The sequence below is a fragment of the Notolepis coatsorum genome (assembly GCF_963971535.1).
Source record: "Notolepis coatsorum genome assembly, chromosome: 17".
Classification (NCBI taxonomy): domain Eukaryota; kingdom Metazoa; phylum Chordata; class Actinopteri; order Aulopiformes; family Paralepididae; genus Notolepis; species Notolepis coatsorum.
In genome coordinates this window covers 93,403,214-93,426,187 of record NC_140181.1, presented here as the reverse complement: position 1 = coordinate 93,426,187, position 22,974 = coordinate 93,403,214, and the positions used below count along the sequence as shown (strand labels likewise).

Genomic DNA, 22,974 nt, shown 5'->3' with positions numbered 1-22,974 from the left:
CAGACGGACAGACAGACAGACAGACAGACAGACAGACAGACAGACAGACAGACAGACAGACAGACAGACAGACAGACAGACAGACAGACAGACAGACAGACAGACAGACAGACAGACAGACAGACAGACAGACAGACAGACAGACAGACAGACAGACAGACAGACAGACAGACAGACAGACAGACAGACAGACAGACAGACAGACAGACAGACAGACAGACAGACAGACAGACAGACAGACAGACAGACAGACAGACAGACAGACAGACAGACTGAGAACAACAAAATCTTCTAACGTTCTTCGGAGAGAGACAGATGGACAGACAGACAGGCAGGCAGGCAGACAGATGGACAGACGGGCAGCTTGGGAGAGAGACTGACCAGTAGTCGTACGTGTCGTCCCAGTTGTCGAAGTGAACCAGGAAGCGGAAGTCGACCACGTCGGTGACGGTCGCTACGCAGATTAGGGAGGGGTTCATACGGTCCACCGCCTCCAACTTCATGCCCACCTGGAAGCCACACTGCAGGTCCATCTGACGGAGGAGAGAGAGGGTAGAGAGAGAGAGAAGAGAGAGAAGAAAGAGAGAAGAGAGAGAGGAGAGAAGAGATGGTAGAGAGAGAAGAGATGGTAGAGAGAGAAGAGAGAGAGAAGAGAGAGAGGGTAGAGAGAGAGAGAAGAGAGAGAAGAGAGAGAGAAGAGAGAGAGAAGAGAGGGTAGAGAGAGAAGAGAGAGAGGGTAGAGAGAGAAGAGAGGGTAGAGAGAGAAGAGAGAGAGGGTAGAGAGAGAAGAGAGGGTAGAGAGAGAAGAGAGAGAGAAGAGAGAGAGGGTAGAGAGAGAAGAGAGAGAGAAGAGAGGGTAGAGAGAGAGAGAAGAGAGGGTAGAGAGAGAAGAGAGAGAGAAGAGAGAGAGGAGAGAGAGAAGAGAGGGTAGAGAGAGAGAGAAGAGAGAGAAGAAAGAGAAGAGAAGAGAAGAGAGAGAGGGTAGAGAGAGAAGAGAGGGTAGAGAGAGAAGAGAGAGAGAAGAGAGAGAGGGTAGAGAGAGAGAGAAGAGAGAGAAGAAAGAGAGAGAGGAGAGAAGAGAGGGTAGAGAGAGAAGAGAGAGAAGAGAGAGAGAGAAGAGAGAGAAGAAAGAGAGAAGAGAGAGAGGAGAGAGGGTAGAGAGAGAAGAGAGGGTAGAGAGAGAAGAGAGAGAGAAGAGAGAGAGGGTAGAGAGAGAGAGAAGAGAGAGAAGAAAGAGAGAGAGGAGAGAAGAGAGGGTAGAGAGAGAAGAGAGAGAGAGGGTAAAGAGAGAAGAGAGGGTAGAGAGAGAGAGAAGAGAGAGAAGAAAGAGAGGGTAGAGAGAGAAGAGAGGGTAGAGAGAGAAGAGAGAGAGAGGGTAAAGAGAGAAGAGAGGGTAGAGAGAGAGAAGAGAGAGAAGAGAGCGAGGGTAGAGAGAGAGGGTAGAGAGAGAAGAGAGGGTAGAGAGAGAAGAGAGAGAGAAGAGAGAGAGGGTAGAGAGAGAGAATTGAGAGAGGGTAGAGAGAGAGAAGAGAGAGGGTAAAGAGAGAAGAGAGGGTAGAGAGAGAGAAGAGAGAGAGAAGAGAGCGAGGGTAGAGAGAGAAGAGAGAGAGAAGAGAGAGAGGGTAGAGAGAGAGAGAAGAGAGAGAAGAAAGAGAGGGTAGAGAGAGAAGAGAGAGAGAAGAGAGAGAGGGTAGAGAGAGAGAATTGAGAGAGGGTAGAGAGAGAGAAGAGAGAGGGTAAAGAGAGAAGAGAGGGTAGAGAGAGAGAAGAGAGAGAAGAGAGAGAGGGTAGAGAGAGAGAATTGAGAGAGGGTAGAGAGAGAGAAGAGAGAGGGTAGAGAGAGAAGAGAGGGTAGAGAGAGGGAAGAGAGAGAGGGTAGAGAGAAAGGGAAGAGAGAGAGGGTAGAGAGAGAGGGAGAGAGAGAGAGAGAGAGAGAAGAGAGAGAGGGTAGAGAGAGAGAATTGAGAGAGGGTAGAGAGAGGGTAGAGAGAGGGTAGAGAGAGAGAATTGAGGGTAGAGAGAGAGAAGAGAGCGAGGGTAAAGAGAGAAGAGAGGGTAGAGAGAGAAGAGAGAGAAGAGAGCGAGGGTAGAGAGAGAAGAGGGGTAGAGCGAGAGGGAAGAGAGAGAGAGGGTAGAGAGAAAGGGAAGAGATAGAGGGTAGAGAGAGAGGGAAGAGAGAGAGGGAAGAGAGAGGGTAGAGAGAGGGAAGAGAGAGAGGGTAGAGAGAGAGGGACAGACACATGGGTCAGAATTATAAGTTTGATCCACATCCACAGCCTTTTAGACAGACAGACAGACAGACAGACAGACAGACAGACAGACAGACAGACAGACAGACAGACAGACAGACAGACAGACAGACAGACAGACAGACAGACGGACAGACGGACAGATGGACAGACAGACAGACAGGCAGACAGACAGACAGACAGACAGACAGACAGACAGACAGACAGACAGACAGACAGACAGACAGACAGACAGACAGACAGACAGACAGACAGACAGGCAAGACAGACAGATGGACGGTCGGACGTACGGACAGACAAATAAATGGATAAACAGAATGTTTATGTTGTCAATTTGAAACCGTCTACATTAGAAACATTAGAAACGATACTAACGCCACGCTTCATTTGCACTGGAAATGGACACCGGAACAGGAACTGCAAATGATCCTTCATTCATTAAAATGCTGCTCGTCATATGAAGTCATATGAAGTCCTTATTAGATGGCAATATTTATCATCAGACGTACTCTCCTGGGACTGGAGAACAGGCGGGAAGTCATTAGTGCTTTTTGTCACAGGTTTTTAATGGCCTGATTTTTATTCATGACCTTCATTCATTCGATCGTTCGTTCAGTTGATGCTTGGATGCATGAGCTGCGGGGGATATGAATTTCACTTGGCGGCATAGTGGTTAACACTGTCTCCTCACAGCACAGTGGTGTAGTGGTTAACACTGTTGCCTCACAGCACGGTGGTGTAGTGGTCACAGCACAGTGGTGTAGTGGTTAACACTGTCTCCTCACAGCACGATGGTGTAGTGGTTAACACTGTCTCCTCACAGCACGGTGGTGTAGTGGTTAACACTGTCGCCTCACAGCACGATGGTGTAGTGGTTAACACTGTCTCCTCACAGCACGGTGGTGTAGTGGTTAACACTGTCTCCTCACAGCATGGTGGTGTAGTGGTTAACACTGTCGCCTCACAGCACGGTGGTGTAGTGGTTAACACTGTCGCCTCACAGCACGGTGGTGTAGTGGTTAACACTGTCGCTTCACAGCACGGTGGTGTAGTGGTTAACACTGTCGCCTCACAGCACGGTGGTGTAGTGGTTAACACTGTCGCCTCACACCAAGGTGGTGCAGTGGTTAACACTGTCGCCTCACAGGACGGTGGTGTAGTGGTTAACACTGTCGCCTCACAGCACGATGGTGTAGTGGTTAACACTGTCGCCTCACAGCACGATGGTGTAGTGGTTAACACTGTCTCCTCACAGCACGGTGGTGTAGTGGTTAACACTGTCGCCTCACAGCACGATGGTGTAGTGGTTAACACTGTCTCCTCACAGCACGGTGGTGTAGTGGTTAACACTGTCTCCTCACAGCATGGTGGTGTAGTGGTTAACACTGTCGCCTCACAGCACGGTGGTGTAGTGGTTAACACTGTCGCCTCACAGCACGGTGGTGTAGTGGTTAACACTGTCGCTTCACAGCACGGTGGTGTAGTGGTTAACACTGTCGCCTCACAGCACGGTGGTGTAGTGGTTAACACTGTCGCCTCACACCAAGGTGGTGCAGTGGTTAACACTGTCGCCTCACAGCACGGTGGTGTAGTGGTTAACACTGTCGCCTCACAGGACGGTGGTGTAGTGGTTAACACTGTCTCCTCACAGCACGGTGGTGTAGTGGTTAACACTGTCGCCTCACAGCGAGGTGATGTAGTGGTTAACACAGTCGCATACATAACAGGACGAATACTTAAAAGTCCTGTGCTGATCAGCTGGCCCCAGTATTTACATCCATATTCAATCTATCCCTGGCTGAGTCCGTGGTCCCTGCCTGCTTCAAAATGTCGACTATAATCCCTGTGCCAGTAAACTCCTCTCCAGCAGGCCTTAATGACTACAGACCGGTGGCACTCACCTCTGTGGTCATGAAATGCTTTGAGAGGCTGGTCAAGGACCACATCTGTGCCTCTCTCCCTAGTAACATGGACCCACTGCAGTTCGCATATAGGACAAACAGGTCCACTGATGATGCGGTCTCCCAAGTGCTACACAACACACTATCTCACCTTGACAGTCAGAAGGGGGGCTATGTGAGATTGCTGTTCATTGACTATAGTTCAGCTTTCAACACCATAATCCCCACCAGACTGGTTGACAAGCTGATCGATCTGGGTCTGAGCTCCGCCATGAGCGCCTGGATCCTGGACTTTCTAAGTGACAGGCCCCAGGCGGTCAGGGTGGGGGGTCATACCTCCAGCAAAATCACCCTGAGTATCGGGTCCCCCCAGGGCTGCGTTATGAGCCCCCTGCTATATTCACTGTACACACATGACTGTGTGGCCAGGTTCAGCTCCAACTCCATAGTGAAGTTTGCGGACGACACGTGGTGGTGGGGCTGATCTCTAACAATGACGAGAAGGCCTATCGGGAGGAGGTTGATGAATTGGCACGCTGGTGCCGGGATAACAGCCTACTCCTGAACATTGGTAAAACCAAAGAGGTGATCGTGGATTTTAGGAGAATACAGCAGGGGACACACACGCCACTGTGGATAAACGGGGTTATCGTGGACAGGGTGAGCAGTTTCAAGTACCTGGGAGTCCACATCACAGAGGACCTGACATGGTCTACACACATAGATTATGTGGTGAAAAAGGCTAAACAGCGCCTCTATCACCTGAGACAGCTAAGGAAGTTCAGAGTATCGGGGAAGATACTCCACTCCTTCTATTCTGGGGCTGTAGAGAGCATTCTGACTGGAAACATCACTGCCTGGTTTGGAAACAGCATGGCACAGGACAGGAAGGCACTCCAGATAGTGGTGCGCTCAGCAGAGCGTACTACGGGTATTGCACTACCACCCCTGCAGGACTTATATAACAGGAGGTGCAAATCCAGAGCCTGCAGAATTATGAAAGACCCCCACCACCCCAACAACAGCCTGTTCAAGCTGCTGCGGTCAGGCAAGCGCCTACGGTCACACGCTGCAAGAACAGAGAGACTCCGGCTCAGCTTCTTCCCCCAGGCCATCAGAACACACACACGCACGCACGCACGCATGCACACACGCACGCACGCACGCACGCACGCACACACACACACACACACACACACACACACACACACACACACACACACATGCGGCAACCGCTAAAACAATCACTTTAAACAAAATGTCACTTTAAAAAATAGAAAGTCACTTTAAAGGAAAGAGGTACTGTATAGCATAGTTTAGATACTTTAAGGACTTAAAGAGTTAAAATTGTAAATTGTACAGATGCAGCCATTAGTGTTCCTAACCATTTTGCCGCGGTGGTCTCACGACATGGGAATTAATATAGAAACCAGGTTGCTGTTCTGTTATATGCCCGCCAGGAGGCGCAATGTCTGTTAACTTCATTAGACGGACGCTACAACGTCCTATGTCTACAGACTGTATGAATTAATGTTGCTGAATTAAAGAATGAATAAGTAAAACGTGTCAAATCAGCAGTCAAAGTGTATATATTCAAACGTGTCAAATCTAACTTCATTAGACGGCCGATGCACGGCTCTCTTGTCCATTCATGTCATCAGAAGAAAGCGATCACAACGTTGTTAGTGTAATGCTTTTTGGTAACAATACGTTTGTTTAAACACGCAATGTTGCTGAATAAAATAATGAAACAGTTAAAACCTGTCAAATCAGCAGTCAGTGTGTATATATATATATTTTATCCACTTTTTCTCCCCATTTTTCAATTTTTCTCCCATCCCAATTTCGTATATCCAATTCTTCCCTCCCTTGTCTTGAACGTTGCTAGACTATGTCTCCCACAGGTCAGTTGTAGTGAGGACAGAAGCCTTGCATCACGTGTCCCCGCCGGTACACGAGGAGGCAGCCTGTCGCATCTTTTCACCGCAGCAGCTCGAACTCTCAGTGGCGAGGAGTAACACGTGGGAGGCTCACGCTGCCCCCTTCACTTCCTGCTTCCGTCGCACCGGCGTCACCAAACCGACCTGTAGGAGTCGCTGTCCACAACGTCAAATCCCCACCCACCGGCTTTCCCACCCTCTAACACTTGCCAATTGTGTTAGTATGAACGACCGGCCATCCGGTAGCAACGCCGAGAGCTGGGCTCGAACCCACTGATATGCACTGGTGGGGGAGGTTTGGTCAGAGCTATGGGGAGAGTTCGACATCGATAGAAGAGGACGTTTAGTGTGTTAAAGGTGACCAGCCGTTGCCATGGTAGCGTGTCACGTAGTAACGAGAAGAGGGGGCGGGGCCCGTTGCTAGGGGGAGAACGTTATGAGAGGTGAGTTCCTTCCGGGGTAAGTTAGATTTAGACACGACGCGAAGGCGAGCAGACGCGAAGGCGAGCAGACGCGTTGAGGAGGTGGAGGGTTTTGAGGAGGAAGGGAATATGCCACGTCATCGCTAGCTTCGGCTAACAGGGGAGGTTTTGGCCGACAACGAGGCCTCAAAACCATTGGACTAATTGAGATGACGGTGGAGAATAATGCATTTAGGTTTTCTTCAAAGACTGTTCAAGGACATTACAGCAAGAACTGTTTTCCATCTGGTACAGAGGCTTTGTTTATGGAATAAACAACGTTTTTCCAAGAAAGGTACCATGTTTGCCAGTGTCGTTTCTTCTGACTACGGATGTACTAACAGGGTTGATACAGTGTGAGACAGCTAATGAGATATCCAAGTAAAACAAACACAACGCAGATGGGGAGAGTCACGAAGGAGATGACGAGATGAGATTGGCTAATTACCGTAGGATCCAACATATATAGGAACCAGTTTCTCAGGAACTTAGCATGTATTTTTTTTACAATGCATATCTTGTGTCTTACCTATTTAAATTTGTCTATGCCTATTTTATTATTGTATTTTGCACAATGCATGACCACCCGCATTTCACTGTATGCCCTGGTATGTATGTGACAAATACACCTCTTGATTCTTGTTCCTATGTGTCGCCCATCACATGTGTGTGTTCCTATGTGTCGCCCATCACATGTGTGTGTTTCTATGTGTCGCCCATCAACTGTGTGTTCCTATGTGTCGCCCATCGCATGTGTGTGTCGCTGCATGACTAAGTTGCAATGTGTGCTACGAATAAAGACTTCTTCAAATCCAGTTTAATTGTAATCTTAATCTAAACTCACCCTCCCAGGACTGGCGAACAGCTCTTTTTGAGCCACTTGAGCTTTAGTCATTCTCAGGTAGTTAGTCCAGGTAAACTCTTCCTCCTTACAGCCTGCAAGACAGACAAGAGATCCAGACAGAAAGACAGTATGGTGTTGAGTGGCTCAGAAAGTTCTCAACCGTTCTGTAGACTCTGTGTATATGATGAATTGAAAATGGGGGACCTGATGTAAACAAGACGAAAGTCTTTCTCTGGTCTGCATCCCCTTAACAAGTGTGTGTATTGAGCCATACTGTATTGTACCCATTCTGCAATCTGTTTATGAGGGCCGACGTTCCACTCTACTGGTTAAAGTTGCTTACTCGTGAGTAGTAGGCCTACGTTCATTGATAAAGAAAAATAATGTCCACAGCCACTCCAGTGTAAAACAAAGATATCCAAATGGTCTATTTCTCTTCCACAGCGAAGTCTGTCTTTACAGAAGTGATCCTAAAGCTATTTTCCTAAATATTCACGTCACTACTACAAGGTAAGAAAACTGTATTTTCCCAGTCTCCAAAATCACCGCAGACTCGACACATGACAAAATTCCTCCACACCTGAAAGACGTAAATCAACTTGCCGGCTCTTTCCACAGCAAAACGGTAGGCAAGGCACCCGGGTCTAGAAATGCAGGCTTCAATCTATGTTGTTTAGTCTATCTGTTCAGTACTGCTCAGCACTGTTTCAAGATGCACAATGAGATCTTCTGAGAGAATTGTTGAATATAATAGATACACAAATGTTCTAGAATGTTTGGTTATGACATCATACTCTGACATCACAAATGTTCTAGAATGTTTGATTATGACATCATACTGTGACATAACAAATGTTCTAGAATGTTTGATTATGACATCATACTGTGACATCACAAATGTTCTAGAATGTACTATTATGACAAATAAGACGGTTCAATGACTATCTAAATCCAATCAATATTCCTAATGCCGTTTCAATGTAAGGTTATAAAAATAAACATAATAAACATTCATATAATACAATAACCTAAATATATAGCTTTGGCTCCTCTACACTGTTAATAAAATGTTCAATCAATCAATCAATCAATCAAACAGATGTACAGTAGGTGAACCATACATAGAATTGTGATAATGTCATCCTAAATATCGGCACCATTTCATGTGTGTACATTAGCTGAGATTCATATGATTAAAAGGGAAACGACACCTGAATTAATCATTTAAATATGTTATTTATGGCCTAGGAAAGTTCAATCAGTGTTTGTAAACATGAGCTACTCTTTCTCCCAAAGCCAGAAACCAGAGAAGTAAGAATTAAACTTGTGATGTCATCAGCTGTAAAGTCTGGAGCTGCTCCATTGACAATGAATGGGAGAATTTGTGAACCTATATAAATGATAAATGGTGCATTTATATAGCGCTTTTATCCAAAGCTCTTTACAATTTGTTCCTCACATTTGACCTATTCACTCACATTCACACACCGACAACGGAGGCAACCACGCAAGGTGCCAAGCTTCTCATCGGGAGCAATTAGGGGTAAAGCGTCTTGCTCAAGGACACTTCGACATGCTGCCCAGGAGGAGTGGGAATCAAACCGGGAACCTCTGGATTACCAGACGACTGCTCTACCTCCCTAGTCACTGTCGCCCCACTTTTATGCTTATTAAGCTTATTAATCTACTTTTTTCTCCCATTTTCTATTTTTCTCCCATCCCAATTTCGTATATCGTCCAATTCTACCCTCCCCTGTCTCGAACGCTGTTAGGCCATGCCTCCCACAAGCCGGCTGCAATGTGGACGAAGCCTTACATCACGTGTCCCCTCCGGTACTCGAGGCAGCCGTCGCATCTTTTCACCTGCACAGCGCGGGGGTCTGCGTGAGAGGGACACGCCGCCCCCGTCGCTTCCTGATTCTGCTGCGCAGGCGCACCAACCGACCTGTAGGAGTCGCTGTCCACAACGTCCGATCCCCACCCATCAGCTTTCCCACCCCTAACACTGCCAATTGTGTTAGTATGAACGACCAGCCAAGCTGATAGCAATGCGGAGAGCTGGGCTCGAACCCAGCGTCTCCTGCATTGGTGGCGAGCGCCTTGCCCACTACACCACCTAGGCGTATTCATCTTAAACTGGTGCTTAATGCAGATAAAACAAAGATCATGCTGTTTACTAGAGCCAGAAATATTAATTATGATAGTATGTATGTATCCATTAGAAATGGATCCAACACCGAGAGTTACTGAATGTAAATATCTAGTCATCTGGCTTGATGATAAGTTTACGTTTAAATACCATATAGATGATCTTGTCAGCAAACTGTGGCAGAATTTTTTTTTCTTCTACAGTATCAGAATCAGCTTCCCTATGTTTAGTAGAAAAAGGATTGTTGAATCAGTTTTGGATTATGGTTATTGTCATTTATAGAAATGCTGCTCTTACCACTCCTAAACCCCTGGACATGGAATATCATTCTGCCCTCAGATTTATTACTGGTGAGAGAGCTATGATAGAGGCCCATTCGAGAAGTGTGGTTTCTTCTCGTACCTTTTGGAGTGTACAGTTTGTGTCCGGTGCTCTCGCACCAGCCAGCGGGGTGGACGTCGGGAGAGGTGGCGTTCACCCAGAAATCATGACAGTCGGAGTAGCCGTCAAAATGGAGCCGCAGACGGTAACCGCACACCTAAACGATGGGGTGCGAGAAAGGGGAAAAAAAGGATGTCAAGTTTATTTGTAAACCCCAGTATCACAAATACATGACTCAATGGGCTTCACCTGCCCAATAGAACAACGCCCTTTGACCTTAAAGGAACACACCAAGATTATGAGACTCTTCTCCAGAGTCAGGCCCCGTTTAGACGGAAACGCTAGCAGGTGAATCCGCAAAAATATTTTTTCGGATGTGCCTTTCGTTTATACGGAAACAGCGTTTTTACGGGGGGGAAACCGCAAAAAAGTGAGACTACCTTCCAGGGTGGAATTCCTAGAAACGGTAAACCTTCGCGCTCTCATCTAAACTGTCAAACCGCATAAAACGATGACGAAAGGGTTGTCACGGCTCTGGTCGCCGCCAGTAGCCTAGAAGCGTAAACAAAGCATGTCTGATTCTATCCATGGCGATCACCTGAAGGCTACATTGGCAGTACTTTTAACCCTTTCACTGCCACACGACAGAAGGTTAACCCTTTACTATCACACAACCGGCTGTCGTGTGGCAGTGAAAGGGTTAAATACACAAGAATCTGTCCCGCGGCGTGACTGGACCCATCTGTCTGTGAGTGACTAGAGTAGGGCGGGTCTTCACAGCACGTCATGTGACATATGCGCCAATCGTGTGACAGCGGGGCTCCGTCGTTACAGCCTCGTCTGCACGGAGAATTCCACCCAAAACGCTCGTCTAAACGCAAAATTAAAAGTGAAACCGCAAGACGACTTTTGCGGTTTCTGTTCAGACTCTCTCCGTCTAAACGTAGCCTCAGACAATAAGATAGATACCAATGTCCTCTGTGTGTTCAGTAGAAAGCTATCCTAGCTTAGCACAAATTAATGGAAGTGGATACGGATCACTAGCCTAGCTTAAAACTCTGGGAGAGTTTTTAGGCCAAAAGCTACTGTAGGCTAGCTGGTTTGTATTCGCTTCCATTCATAGGTGTGCTCTATTGTTCAACTTTCAACTTGTTCATGAACTAGTTTATGTTGGTAACTGAAACTTTGCCTCTTGTTGATCCCCTGCTACACCCCCCCAAAAAGAGGCGTGGCGGTCCCAATCAGGGCGGATGATGTGACCTCTGCCTTACCTCAGCCACAGTGAGAACGAAGTACATGGACGGGTGTTGGGGGTCGATGCCCTCCAACTTCATGCCCTGTTTGAAGTTACTCTTCACAGCGGGAGCCCTCTGGGTCTGGACGTACATGGACATAGAGGAGACAAACAACCATGCACTTAGAAAACGATGCATGATAAAGCAGTCAAAGTAGGTTCATAATGAGATGTGTAGTTTCACAGAGAAGAAGACAGTTTACCATCAAAAGACTATCGTTTGTAGAAAAAAGGAGGCCAGATCTGGTTTCTCAATTCAATTCAATTCAATTTATTTCAAGATTCAAGTTAAAGTTCCCAATGGGTCACAAAATCACACTCTGTCCCTCGCTGTGTCTCAAGTTATAAACAAATAATAGCCCCATCCACTCTTCTGATTCGCCAAACCATTTCCCGTGGGCGTACCGCGTGATTTTTTTTCGTAGCCGCAGTTTGCAAAGACGCTCTCTGATTGGCTAGCCCGCGTACAGCGAAGACCCTCTCTGATTGGTTTAGCTCCGAAGGGCTCTGGGATAGAAATGTCCGCCTTGTACATATATATTCTCTGCTTCGAAGTGGTTATGCTTTGGCCCTCTTTCGAAGTGGGTTATGCTTAGAGTTTGGAATCAGGGCTGGTGGTCCAGCGCCCTGCTCTAAAGATAAACTCTAAGCATAACCCACTTCGAAAGAGGGCCAAAGCATAACCACTTCGAAGCAGAGAATATATATGTACAAGGCGGAAGAGCCCTTCTGAGCTAAACCAATCAGAGAGGGTCTTCGCTGTACACGGGCTAGCAATCAGAGAGCGTCTTCGCAAACTACGGCTACGAAAAAATAAATCACGCGGGCGTACCTCTTTCACACTTCCTTTGAGGAGAGATCACTTTACTCCCCTCTGCTGGTGAAAGTAACGTATTAGGCAAAACATTTTAAACATCAGAATTTTTTTCCCTTGAGTCAAACGCTGACTTCAAAACACCAGCTGTTTCTGACGAAGGACAAAGAAAGGTGGCTTCACCATTGTTTGCATGCAAACTAATCATAACAAAAGACAGAATCAGTTGTGGGTCTCCTGAAGACCTGGGTTCTTTCTGTTTTCAGTCTTAAAGGTGTCTCTAATAAAAGTCTTTCTTCCTGTCTCAACCCATATAATTTTTTACTTCAAAGAGTGAAAACAAGTTGGGTATGTGGAAGTGTATTTTACTTTATTTACAATGGGCCAAAGTCACTTAAATATACACCTGCCTTACTTGAATGTACATACCTTTGGATAAGAAAGAGAATGATATATGCTAATAAATGGAAGATAATGCCATATGGATGATCTAAACTGTATTACTTATAATGTCAAGGGTTTGAGCAGCCCAGTAAAGAGAAAAAAAATACTTAGTCAACTTAAAAAACTACACTGCTCTATAGCAATGATCCAAGAAACACATTTGTCAGAAAAGGAACATCTGAGGCTGAAAAGAGAATGGGTGGATCAGGTATATATATAGTGCTTCTTATAAAAATGGGAGAAAAATGGGAGTAGCCATACTGTTCCATAAATCAGTCTATTACAACCATGAAAAAACGATTGAGGACGAGGAGGGTAGATATGTGATGGTTGTGGGGTCTATTGGGGGTACCAAAATAACAATGCTCAACATATATGCCCCAAATGAAGACAATGCAGATTTCTTCAAGAAAATAGCATCCATAGTAGCGGATAAAGCGGAGGGTACTATCTTGATAGGGGGAGACTTTAACTGTGTCTTGAGAAATAATATAGATAGACTCCCAGCAGGAACAGGTCCCCGGTCCAAAAAAACTAATGCTCTTCTGGTGATGATGGAGGAACTGGGACTGATGGATATCTGACGCTGTGCCACCCCAGGGAGAAGGAATATACGTTCATGTCACAGGTGCACGGCAGTTACTCTAGACTGGACATGTTTTTGATTTCAAAAACAGACCTATACAGAGCTAATACATGCAACATAGAACCAATTACTATCTCAGACCATGCCCCTGTCACCTTGAAAATAAAGATAGGACGGGCGGCTGAGTGGCGCAGTGGGCAAGGCAGCAGGAGATGCTGGTATTGAGCCCAGCTCTCGGCGTTGCTACAGGCTTGGCCGGTCGTTCATACTAACACAATTGGCAGTGTTAGGGGTGGGAAAGCCGGTGGGTGGGGATTGGACGTTGTGCACAGCGACTCCTACAGGTCGGTTGGTGCGCCTGTACAGCAGAATCAGGAAGTATCGGGGGCAGCGTGAGCCTCCCACGCGTTACTCCTCGCCACTGAGAGATCGCGCTGTTCAGGTGAAAAGATGCGACAGCTGCCTCCTCGTGTACCGGAGGGGACACGTGATGCAAGGCTTGGTCCACACTGCAGCCGACCAGTGGGAGGCATAGTCTAGCAACGTTCGAGACGGGGGAGGGGAGAATTAAATGGAGAATTGGCGAGGCGAAATTGGGATGAGAGAAAAATGTTAAAATAAGGATAAAAAGTGGATAAAAAAAATTATAAAATAAAGATAGGACCAAGTAAACAGTTTAAATACTGGCGAATGAATGTCTCACTATTAAATAATGAAGCAATACAAAAGGAAATAGGTAAAGGCTGGGAGGAATAACTCACCTTCAATGACAATGAAACTGTCTCCCCTTCTGTTCTTTGGGAGGGGGCTAAAGCAGTGATGAGGAGGGGCAATATTATTGCTATTTCCTCAAGATTAAAAAAACAAAGACTAGCCCAACAAAATGAATTGGAGAAGGAAATTAAGAGACTAGAGACAGAACATCAACAATCCAAAAATGTGGAAACTATGGGCTTACTAAAAGAAAATAGAAAGAAATTGGATGATCTGCTAACATACAAGGCGGAGGGAGCACTGAGATTTGCAAATAGGACATACTACGAAATGGGAAATAGAGCAAGCCGCCTGTTAGCATTTCAGATACGTAAAATACAATCCAATAGAGTAGTACACAAGATAAAATGCCCAATCAGAGACCAGATGCTAACCCAACCTAAAGATATCACAGAGTTTGCTAAATACTATGAGAAGCTATATAAAAAGGAAGATGAACCAGACAAGGAAGAGAAGATCAAATCCTTTTTTAGCTCAATCAACCTGCCTAGATTAACAGTAGACAAAGCAGATATGATGACATTTCCAATTAGAGAAGAAGAAATAAGAGAGAGTATACTCAAACTTAAAAATAACAAATCCCCAGGAGTAGACGGCTTCCCAGGAGAGTACTATAAGATATTAGTAAATGAGCTAACCCCAGTGCTATGCAGGGTCTACAACTATGCTCTGGACAAAGGAGACCCACCGAGGTCATGGCTGGATGCAGTGATAAATGTAATCCATAAAGACAACAAAGACCCACCCCATTTATGTCATATCGTCCAATCAGCCTTCTCTGTGTGGATTTAAAGGTACTCAATTATAGCAAATAGAATACAAAAATACATTAGTAAACTTATAAAACCAGACCAAACAGGTTTCATTAACAACAGGCAGGGAACTGATAATGTTAGACGAGCCTTGAACCTACAGTCAATCGCAGCCAGAGGGGACACCCCGTCAATGCTTCTCAGCTTAGATGCAGAGAAGGCATTTGATAGGGTCGATTGGACCTTCTTAAATCAGACACTCAGGCATATGGGCTTTAATGCTAAGTTTTCTGAATGGATCAAAACGTTTTACAAAAAACCCAGATCTAGAGTTAGGGTAAATGGACACGGCTCAGAGTTCTTCTCTCTGGGGCGCGGTACGCGCCAGGGCGACGCCCTTTCGCCCTCCTTGTTCGCGCTCAGCATTGAACCACTAGCTGAACTAATAAGGACTAATCCCTTAATACGAGGAATTCATGATGAAGGAAATGATCAACACAAATGATCACTATTCGCAGACGATATATTATTATTTTTGGAAAACCCTGCTACCTCTGTCCCCGCACTTCTACATAGCCTAAGTGAATACAGTAAAGTGTCAGGATATAAGATTAATATAAACAAATCCGAAGCCATGACGATAGTCGGGGAATGGCCATCCCAATTCGATGATTTGGTCTCTTTTAAAAAATCCAAACAGGGATTCAGATATCTTGGTGTTGTTCTTACACCCAAGACTACACAACTATTCTCCTCAAACCACGGCAAACTGATTAAAGACATTAAAAAAGATCTAGATAGATGGGATTTACTACCCCTGTCCTTTTTTGGCAGGATAGAGTCAGTGAGGATGAATATCCTACCAAGACTACTCTTCCTATTTCAATCCATCCCTATATGAGTAACACAATCCACATTAAGATGTTGGAAAAACTGATATAAAAATGCATCTGGCAAAAAAAGAGGGCAAGAATACGACTAAAAATATTGATGTCAACAAAAGCGAGAGGTGGCCTGGGCTTACCCAACCTGAGACTGTATTACTGTGATGCTCAGCTTCAAGCAGTGGTGGCCTGGATTGTAAAGGATATGGAAACCGGTTGGGTCTCTATTGAGCAAAACTCCATACCAGGAATATCAATATCCACCCTCCCATTTATGAGTAAAAAATGAGTAAAAATTTTGAATAACTAATATATAGATCAAACATATACTGAAAAACTGGAACACAGTTCAAAAACACATAAAAGGTACGGCAGCTTTGTCAAGGGCTATGCCCATAGTAGGAAACATAGAGTTTCTCCCATCCATGTGGGATAACACATACAAAAGGTGGGCTGATAAGGGATTAATTACAATTGACCGACTATTTGATGGGAATACATTTAAATCTTTCTCACAACTACAAAACAGATTTTCTCTACCATCAAGTGACTTATACAGATATTTACAAATGAGAAACTATGTCACTAACACACAGACTGGGATACTATTAAGAAAAAACCAACCAATATAGAATTCCATTTTATACGACTGTGTGAACGCCCGATATTGACAAGAAAACAAATATCCCTTATGTACCAAAATCTAAGGCTAGACATGTCTGATGACACTCTACATATTAAAGAAAAATGGGAACTAGAGATGAATGCAATAGTGGAGGATGAGGATTGGGAGGCCATGTGTTCTAACTGTCACAGGGGGATTGGAAGCCAGTTATGGAAAGAATATTGTCCTGCTACATCACTGTGATGCTACATCACTGTCCTGCTACATCACTGTGATGTACTGTCCTGCTACATCACTGTCCTGCTACATCACTGTGATGTACTGTCCTGCTACATCACTGTCCTGCTACATCACTGTCTTGCTACATCACTGTCCTGCTACATCACTGTCCTGCTACATCACTGTGATGTACTGTCCTGCTACATCACTGTCCTGCTACATCACTGTCTTGCTACATCACTGTCCTGCTACATCACTGTCCTGCTACATCACTGTGATGTACTGTCCTACTACATCACTGTCCTGCTACATCACTGTGATGTACTGTCCTGCTACATCACTGTCCTGCTACATCACTGTGATGTATTGTCCTGCTACATCACTGTCCTGCTACATCACTGTCCTGCTACATCACTGTGATGTATTGTCCTGCTACATCACTGTGATGCTACATCACTGTCCTGCTACATCACTGTGATGTACTGTCCTGCTACATCACTGTCCTGCTACATCACTGTGATGTACTGTCCTGCTACATCACTGTCCTGCTACATCACTGTGATGTACTGTCCTGCTACATCACTGTCCTGCTACATCACTGTCCTGCTACATCACTGTCCTGCTACATCACTGTCCTGCTACATCACTGTGATGTACTGTCCTGCTACATCACTGTCCTGCTACATCACTGTCCTGCTACATCACTGTCCTGCTACATCACTGTGATGTACTGTCCTGCTACATCACTGTCCTGCTACATCACTGTCCTGCTACATCACTGTGATGCTACATCACTGTCCTGCTACATCACTGTGATGTACTGTCCTGCTACATCACTGTCCTGCTACATCACTGTCCTGCTACATCACTGTGATCCACTGTCCTGCTACTGTTGCATCACTGTCCTGCACAGTACAGGACACAAAATGATTTAACTGCCTCTCAGAATTTGATTGGAAGGTCAAAATGAGATTCTTCAGAACTCCATTGACAGCATGTGTCTTCAAAAAGGACTCTACCAACAAATGCTGGAGGGAATGTGGTATGGTTGGGGATCATACGCACATATTCGGGGACTGCCCAAAAATACAGACGTTTTGGAAGGATATAAAAGATGAAATAGAGAAAATATTGGAAACGGACATCCCCATGGACCCAATGTTGTTTCTGTTAGAAATACAGAGTTGGACACGGATCAGTACTATATACTACACATCTTATTGATGATTGCAAAAAAAATTATTACTATGTTTTTTACGACTGCTTTGATGCATTTTGCACACCAGAGTTTCAATGGGCAAAACTCAAAATGCAAATAGCCAAACTGACTTTCAAAATTCATACTCTAAGATACTAAATGCTATGCTTACATCTAAAGTGCAGAACTCTTAATACAAAGTGCCAAACAAAATCATATGCTCCATTCTCAGAATACAGCCACCTAATACTACATCAATGTTCAATTGCTTATTGCTACAAAGGCAGATCACTAAATCAATTCAACAGGTGTTTGTACTAATGCCTCATTACCTTCAACAACCTTGCCCAGTTGAGTAGCATTGCAATACAATTGATAATCTATTCACCACTACATAAAAGGCTGCTTAAAAACCTGAAGAAAGGAGAAACATGGAGCAAGTTGGTGCAGCTGAGGTTGGCAACGAAGGACAGGGTCATGGACGGGGTTGTGGTCAAGGAGGCAGAAGAACATCTGTCTCAAATGAAATTATAACCACAATTGTTGACCACGTAATACAGTAAAGCGAGGTCTAACACTGGCTGAAGCTGGCAGGGTGGTGCAGCCAACGGTGGCATCCATTATATGATTTTTTACAGTAAGAGAGCTAATCGGTAAGTCAATATGTGTAATTTACTGTACAGTAACTGTATATTGAAATTACAGTAATTGTGAAATTGATATTGTTGTCTGTTACAGTATATTTCATAAATACTGAAGGTGTGGGTGTGAATTATTTTTGTAATTGTTATCTTTACTGTACATTTTAGAACTGAACGAGCACCAGGAGGGGATGGCAATACAGGTGGATGCCGTCAGGGTTGATATACCTAGGAATAAAGTTGATCCCAGGTCTGAAAGAGATAGTACAAACCAATATTGCCCCTATAATCGAACACGTTAGTGCTCTGACCCAGAATTGGGCCAAGATGAATATGTCCCTCCTTGGGAAGATAAACTTAGTAAAAATTATATTGGCTCCCAAATTAAATTATATCCTATATATGCTGCCGCTGACTCTCCCGACTCAGTTACTCAAACAGTATGACAAAGTCATTAATGTATATTTGTGGGGGGGCAAAAGGCCACTATTTGGTCGGGCCAAAATGTATGCAGCAAAGGAAAATGGCGGCTTATCCTTGCCTAAGCTAGACTGGTATCACTATGCGTTCTCGCTCTCCCAGCTCTCCAAATTGAATCACTCGACTGAGGAGGCACCTGCTTGGGTCAAGATAGAGGAGGAAATGGTGTATCCCTCGTCTCTGGAATCCTTCCTGACACAATCAGACAGACCTATACCTCTTAAGAACCCTCTAATGGCGTTTGCCAGGGAAACTTGGAATCAGTCGCACAGGCTGACTGGTGATAGCCCATATCTGACTACAAGAGCCTCTATATGGTATAATAAAAAACTTGGTAAGAAATCAGTCATATGGGACGACTGGATTAAAAGGGGGATACATGTACTAGGTGATATAGCCGGGGAAGATGGGGTTTTACCTTTTGAGGATATTAAAGAGGATTTTGGTATAGATAATAAAAACTTCTATAAATTCCTACAGATTAGACATTGTATATCGTCATCAATGGGAGGGCCAAAGTGTGGCCCGATTACTGCAATTCAAGAAATATTTTATAAAGGATGGCGTAGGAAAGGCGGTGCGTCAAGATTCTATGATGTTATAAGAGAATACAATGCACCCAAGTTGGCGGGTCTGAGGCTGAGCTGGGAGAACGATGTACGTGAGGATATTACTGAGGAAATGTGGGAGAAGCTGGTGTCCAAATGGGGTAAATTCTCTCGGGAGGCGCAATCACAACTTATTTTTTACAAAGTGTTGAACAGAAGCTATTGGACGCCTAGTAAACTGGCCAGACTGAAATTAAGGGACAGTGACATCTGCTGGAGATGTGAGAAGGAGACAGGCACTTTACTACACATGCTATACGAATGTGAGAAGGTCCGGAAAATGTGGGATCAAATTGTGATATTCCTAAGTAAGGTTCTGAATGTGAAGATAAATAACGCCCCAATGGCATGTGTTTTGGGTATAGTACCGAAAGGGATTAAACTGCCTAAATACCGGGGAATGTGGTATAGAATGGCCATGATATCAGGATGTAGAATTGCATTACGACATTGGAAATCACCTGTTGATATTACTTTTAAAGAATGGATGGAACTAATGTTCCGGACAGCATCATATGAAAGGGTGACATATAGAGTCGCAGGAAGAGAGGATATCTTCGCTGAGGTATGGGACAGTTTTCTACACCTGACTGAACGGTCTGGGGACGAATGATTAAGGTGGGGTTTCAGTATTATCAATGATGAAGGTGAAAAATGGGATCTGACCTGATGGTACCTATACTTTATATATTATTATGTATGTATATGCATTAACGTATATGCATCTTGGTTATATATGCACATAATAGTAATGTATTTTTTTTTTTTGTAAGTATTTTTTATACTTTCCATGTCTGTTTTTGGTATGTCTGTATAAGTCTTTTGTATTTTATGTCTATACGAAAAAGAAAAAAAAAATCTTGGAATTTGCATATTATGCTGTTGAAAGATATCTTTGAATATTTGTAAGATTTGTGCAAAAATATATAATAATAAAAAAAAAAAAAACTGAACGAGCACCACCAAGTGGAGGACGTGGCCGTCTTCTGTCTGTGCGCTTGTAGACATGGCGGTCAGATGTGATGTCGATGAAATTCTTTGGCCAAATGGCGATTTTTTTTACAATAGTTTGTTTAATGTAACTGTTTTTGTTTTTACTGTAAAATACAGAGCTTTACTGTATGTATTTTACTTTACTGTAACAATTACTGTAAACTTCAAATCAAATAATCTTTCATAAAAACACAAGCACTATACTGCAGTCTATCACAGGGGTTACTGTATGAGGAAATTACCATTGCATAGTCTCTTTTGGGTATTCTGGGTTTGACCGCATTACTGAATTTGATAATGGCCGTTGTATTTGAAAATGCACCAATAAGTAAACTTTAACGATGCACATATCCACTGTTCTGGTGCTGTGATACTGTAAACTTTTGCATAATCTATTCTCTGATTTGACACTGGTATTTTACGGTAATTTTGCATGCTGTATTACATTTTGAACCCAACATTTGCAGTATAGCATTCTGTGTTACTGTAATAGCTGATAACGGAGTCTTTGAAAATATCCAGTCAATCAGCCTCACGACAATTGGGTGAACATTGAAAAAACACCAAGTAACCCTTTTTACTGTACTTTATAATAGTTTGTTTACTGTAACTGTTTTTGTTTTTACTGTACAATACAGAGCATTACTTTATGTATTTTTCTTTACTATAATGACTAAACTTCAAATACTGTAATCATATATTTTGTTTGTCTTTCATAAAGACACAAGCACTATACTGCAGTCTATCACAGGGGTTATGAGGAAATGACCATTGCATAGTCTATTTTGGTAACAAGTATATTGTGTTTGACCGCATTATTTGAAAATGACCATTGTATTTGAAAAGTGCACCAATAATTAAACTTCAAAGATGAACATATCCACTGTTCTGACACTATGATACACTTTTGCAGGACATATAATCTAATTTGGTTCAGTTGTTCACTTAATAATTGTTGGAAATATCTAATGTTTTGGTGCTGTTATAAGCTTTTGCATATACTATTCTCTGATTTGACACTGGTATTTTTATTTTGCATGCTATATTGAACCCAAAATGAGCAGTAGGCTATAGCATTCTGTGTTAAGAGTTTTGCACATTGAAACTCTGATGTGCAAAATGCGTCAAAGCAGTCGTAAAAAACTGTAACTGGATGAAACCTGGGCCCCCTACGACTGCTCAATGGAAACAGAAATGTACATACGATGGAACACATGACAGCCCAGCTACAGCTGAAGATGCCTCTCTTTGAGAGGAGATGGAGGTCAATTACTAGCTATCTTGGGTAGGCTTGGGACACACTGCTTTGAGACAGGATGGAGGGAAATGTACGTGTGTGTATTATGGGTATGTGTATATATAGAGAGAGGGAAATAGGTATAATTATTTGTGTAGCCGGGAATGTTTTGGAGGAGGGACCCAATCTCAAGGTTAGTTATTTGTAAATGTTTACGTTATTTTATTTTGTCTGTACTGTCATTTGTACTGTACTGTACTGTCATTGTATTGCTGTTGGCAATAAAGTACAAAAAAAAAGTGAAAACAACAAGACAGTCACAGCTGTGTAATCTTGTCATCTAGGAACTAGTTTTCTGTGTCTCCTATGGTAATACTTAAGAAGTTTCCCATAGCTTCAAAGGTTTTGTCTCAATTTGACAATTCATATTCTATATTACCTATAATCTGACACCACACAGACGGCACAATATACAGACCGCCAGATCAAACTGGCTTCTATGATACTCTGGATGTGTGCTTAGCTGGAGCTGAGGATGCGGAAAAAATTCTTATTGGGGATTGGAACACGGATATGCAACAAAAAGATGCACCCGTCTTCAAATCCTTCAATAGGTTTTGTGATCTGCACGGCCTCAGCCAACTAATCACCCAACCCACAAGGATATGTGAATCAACTCAGACTACCATTGACCTCATACTGACCTCTGACAAGTCCAAGATATCCAATAAAGGGGTTATAGCATGCGGGTTAAGTGATCATTATATGATATTCTGTACCCGCAAAAAGCTAAAACTAAAGGCTGGCTGTCACAAAACAGTCACATCTAGAGACCTCAAAACCTACTCTAGCGAGGCCTTTAACCTTGAACTGGAGAGTCTGGACTGGTCAGATGAACTCAATGGTACACTGGTTGAAGAAACTTGGCTTGGCTTCAAAACCAAATTTTCATCAATACTAAACAACATGGCCCCCCTAAGAACCACCAGGGTAAAAAATCGCGCTGAGCCATGGATGCACACTGAAATACTGACCGCTATGAAAGCCAGAGACAAAAAATGCTCTGAGTTTCGTAAAAGTCAGTCAAAGCTTACCAAAAGCACGAGCAGTGAACTCCAAGACCACGTGACTGAACTCAAACTAGAAAGAAACAGACTAAGAAATGACGTAAACTCCATGATCAAAACTGCTAAAAAAAATGTCATCAATGACAAAACCGAGGAAAACAAAAATAAACCACGTGAACTTTGGAAATTACTCAACAATCAACTAGGCTGCAGTAAAAAACTCAAAACCAGGTTCTCAAACATAAACATAAAGACGGACAACACGCTCATCACAGACAAGCTGGATGTAGCCAATTACTTAAACACTTTCTTCACAAACATAGCCACAACACTGGTAAACAAACTACCCTCCCACTCAGGGCAGTATGGGGTAGAACACATAGTAGCATACTACAAGAACCTAGGCGTCCACAAAGACGACTTCAAACTGGAA

The 22,974-nt window shown here is 43.8% G+C and overlaps 1 protein-coding gene across 1 annotated transcript in view; it reads right to left on the bottom strand.

The window, feature by feature from the left end:
* The window catches only part of l3mbtl1 (L3MBTL histone methyl-lysine binding protein 1), a gene marked incomplete at both ends in the record, with an annotated part of 63,585 nt that overhangs the window by 15,936 nt on the left and 24,675 nt on the right, over positions 1-22,974 (bottom strand). The window contains 4 exons of the mRNA XM_084333556.1: positions 382-533; positions 7,396-7,487; positions 9,947-10,082; positions 11,197-11,301. Of these exons, the coding sequence (XP_084189682.1) occupies positions 382-533; positions 7,396-7,487; positions 9,947-10,082; positions 11,197-11,301 (485 nt within the window). The remainder of the gene's footprint in view (positions 1-381; positions 534-7,395; positions 7,488-9,946; positions 10,083-11,196; positions 11,302-22,974) is intronic.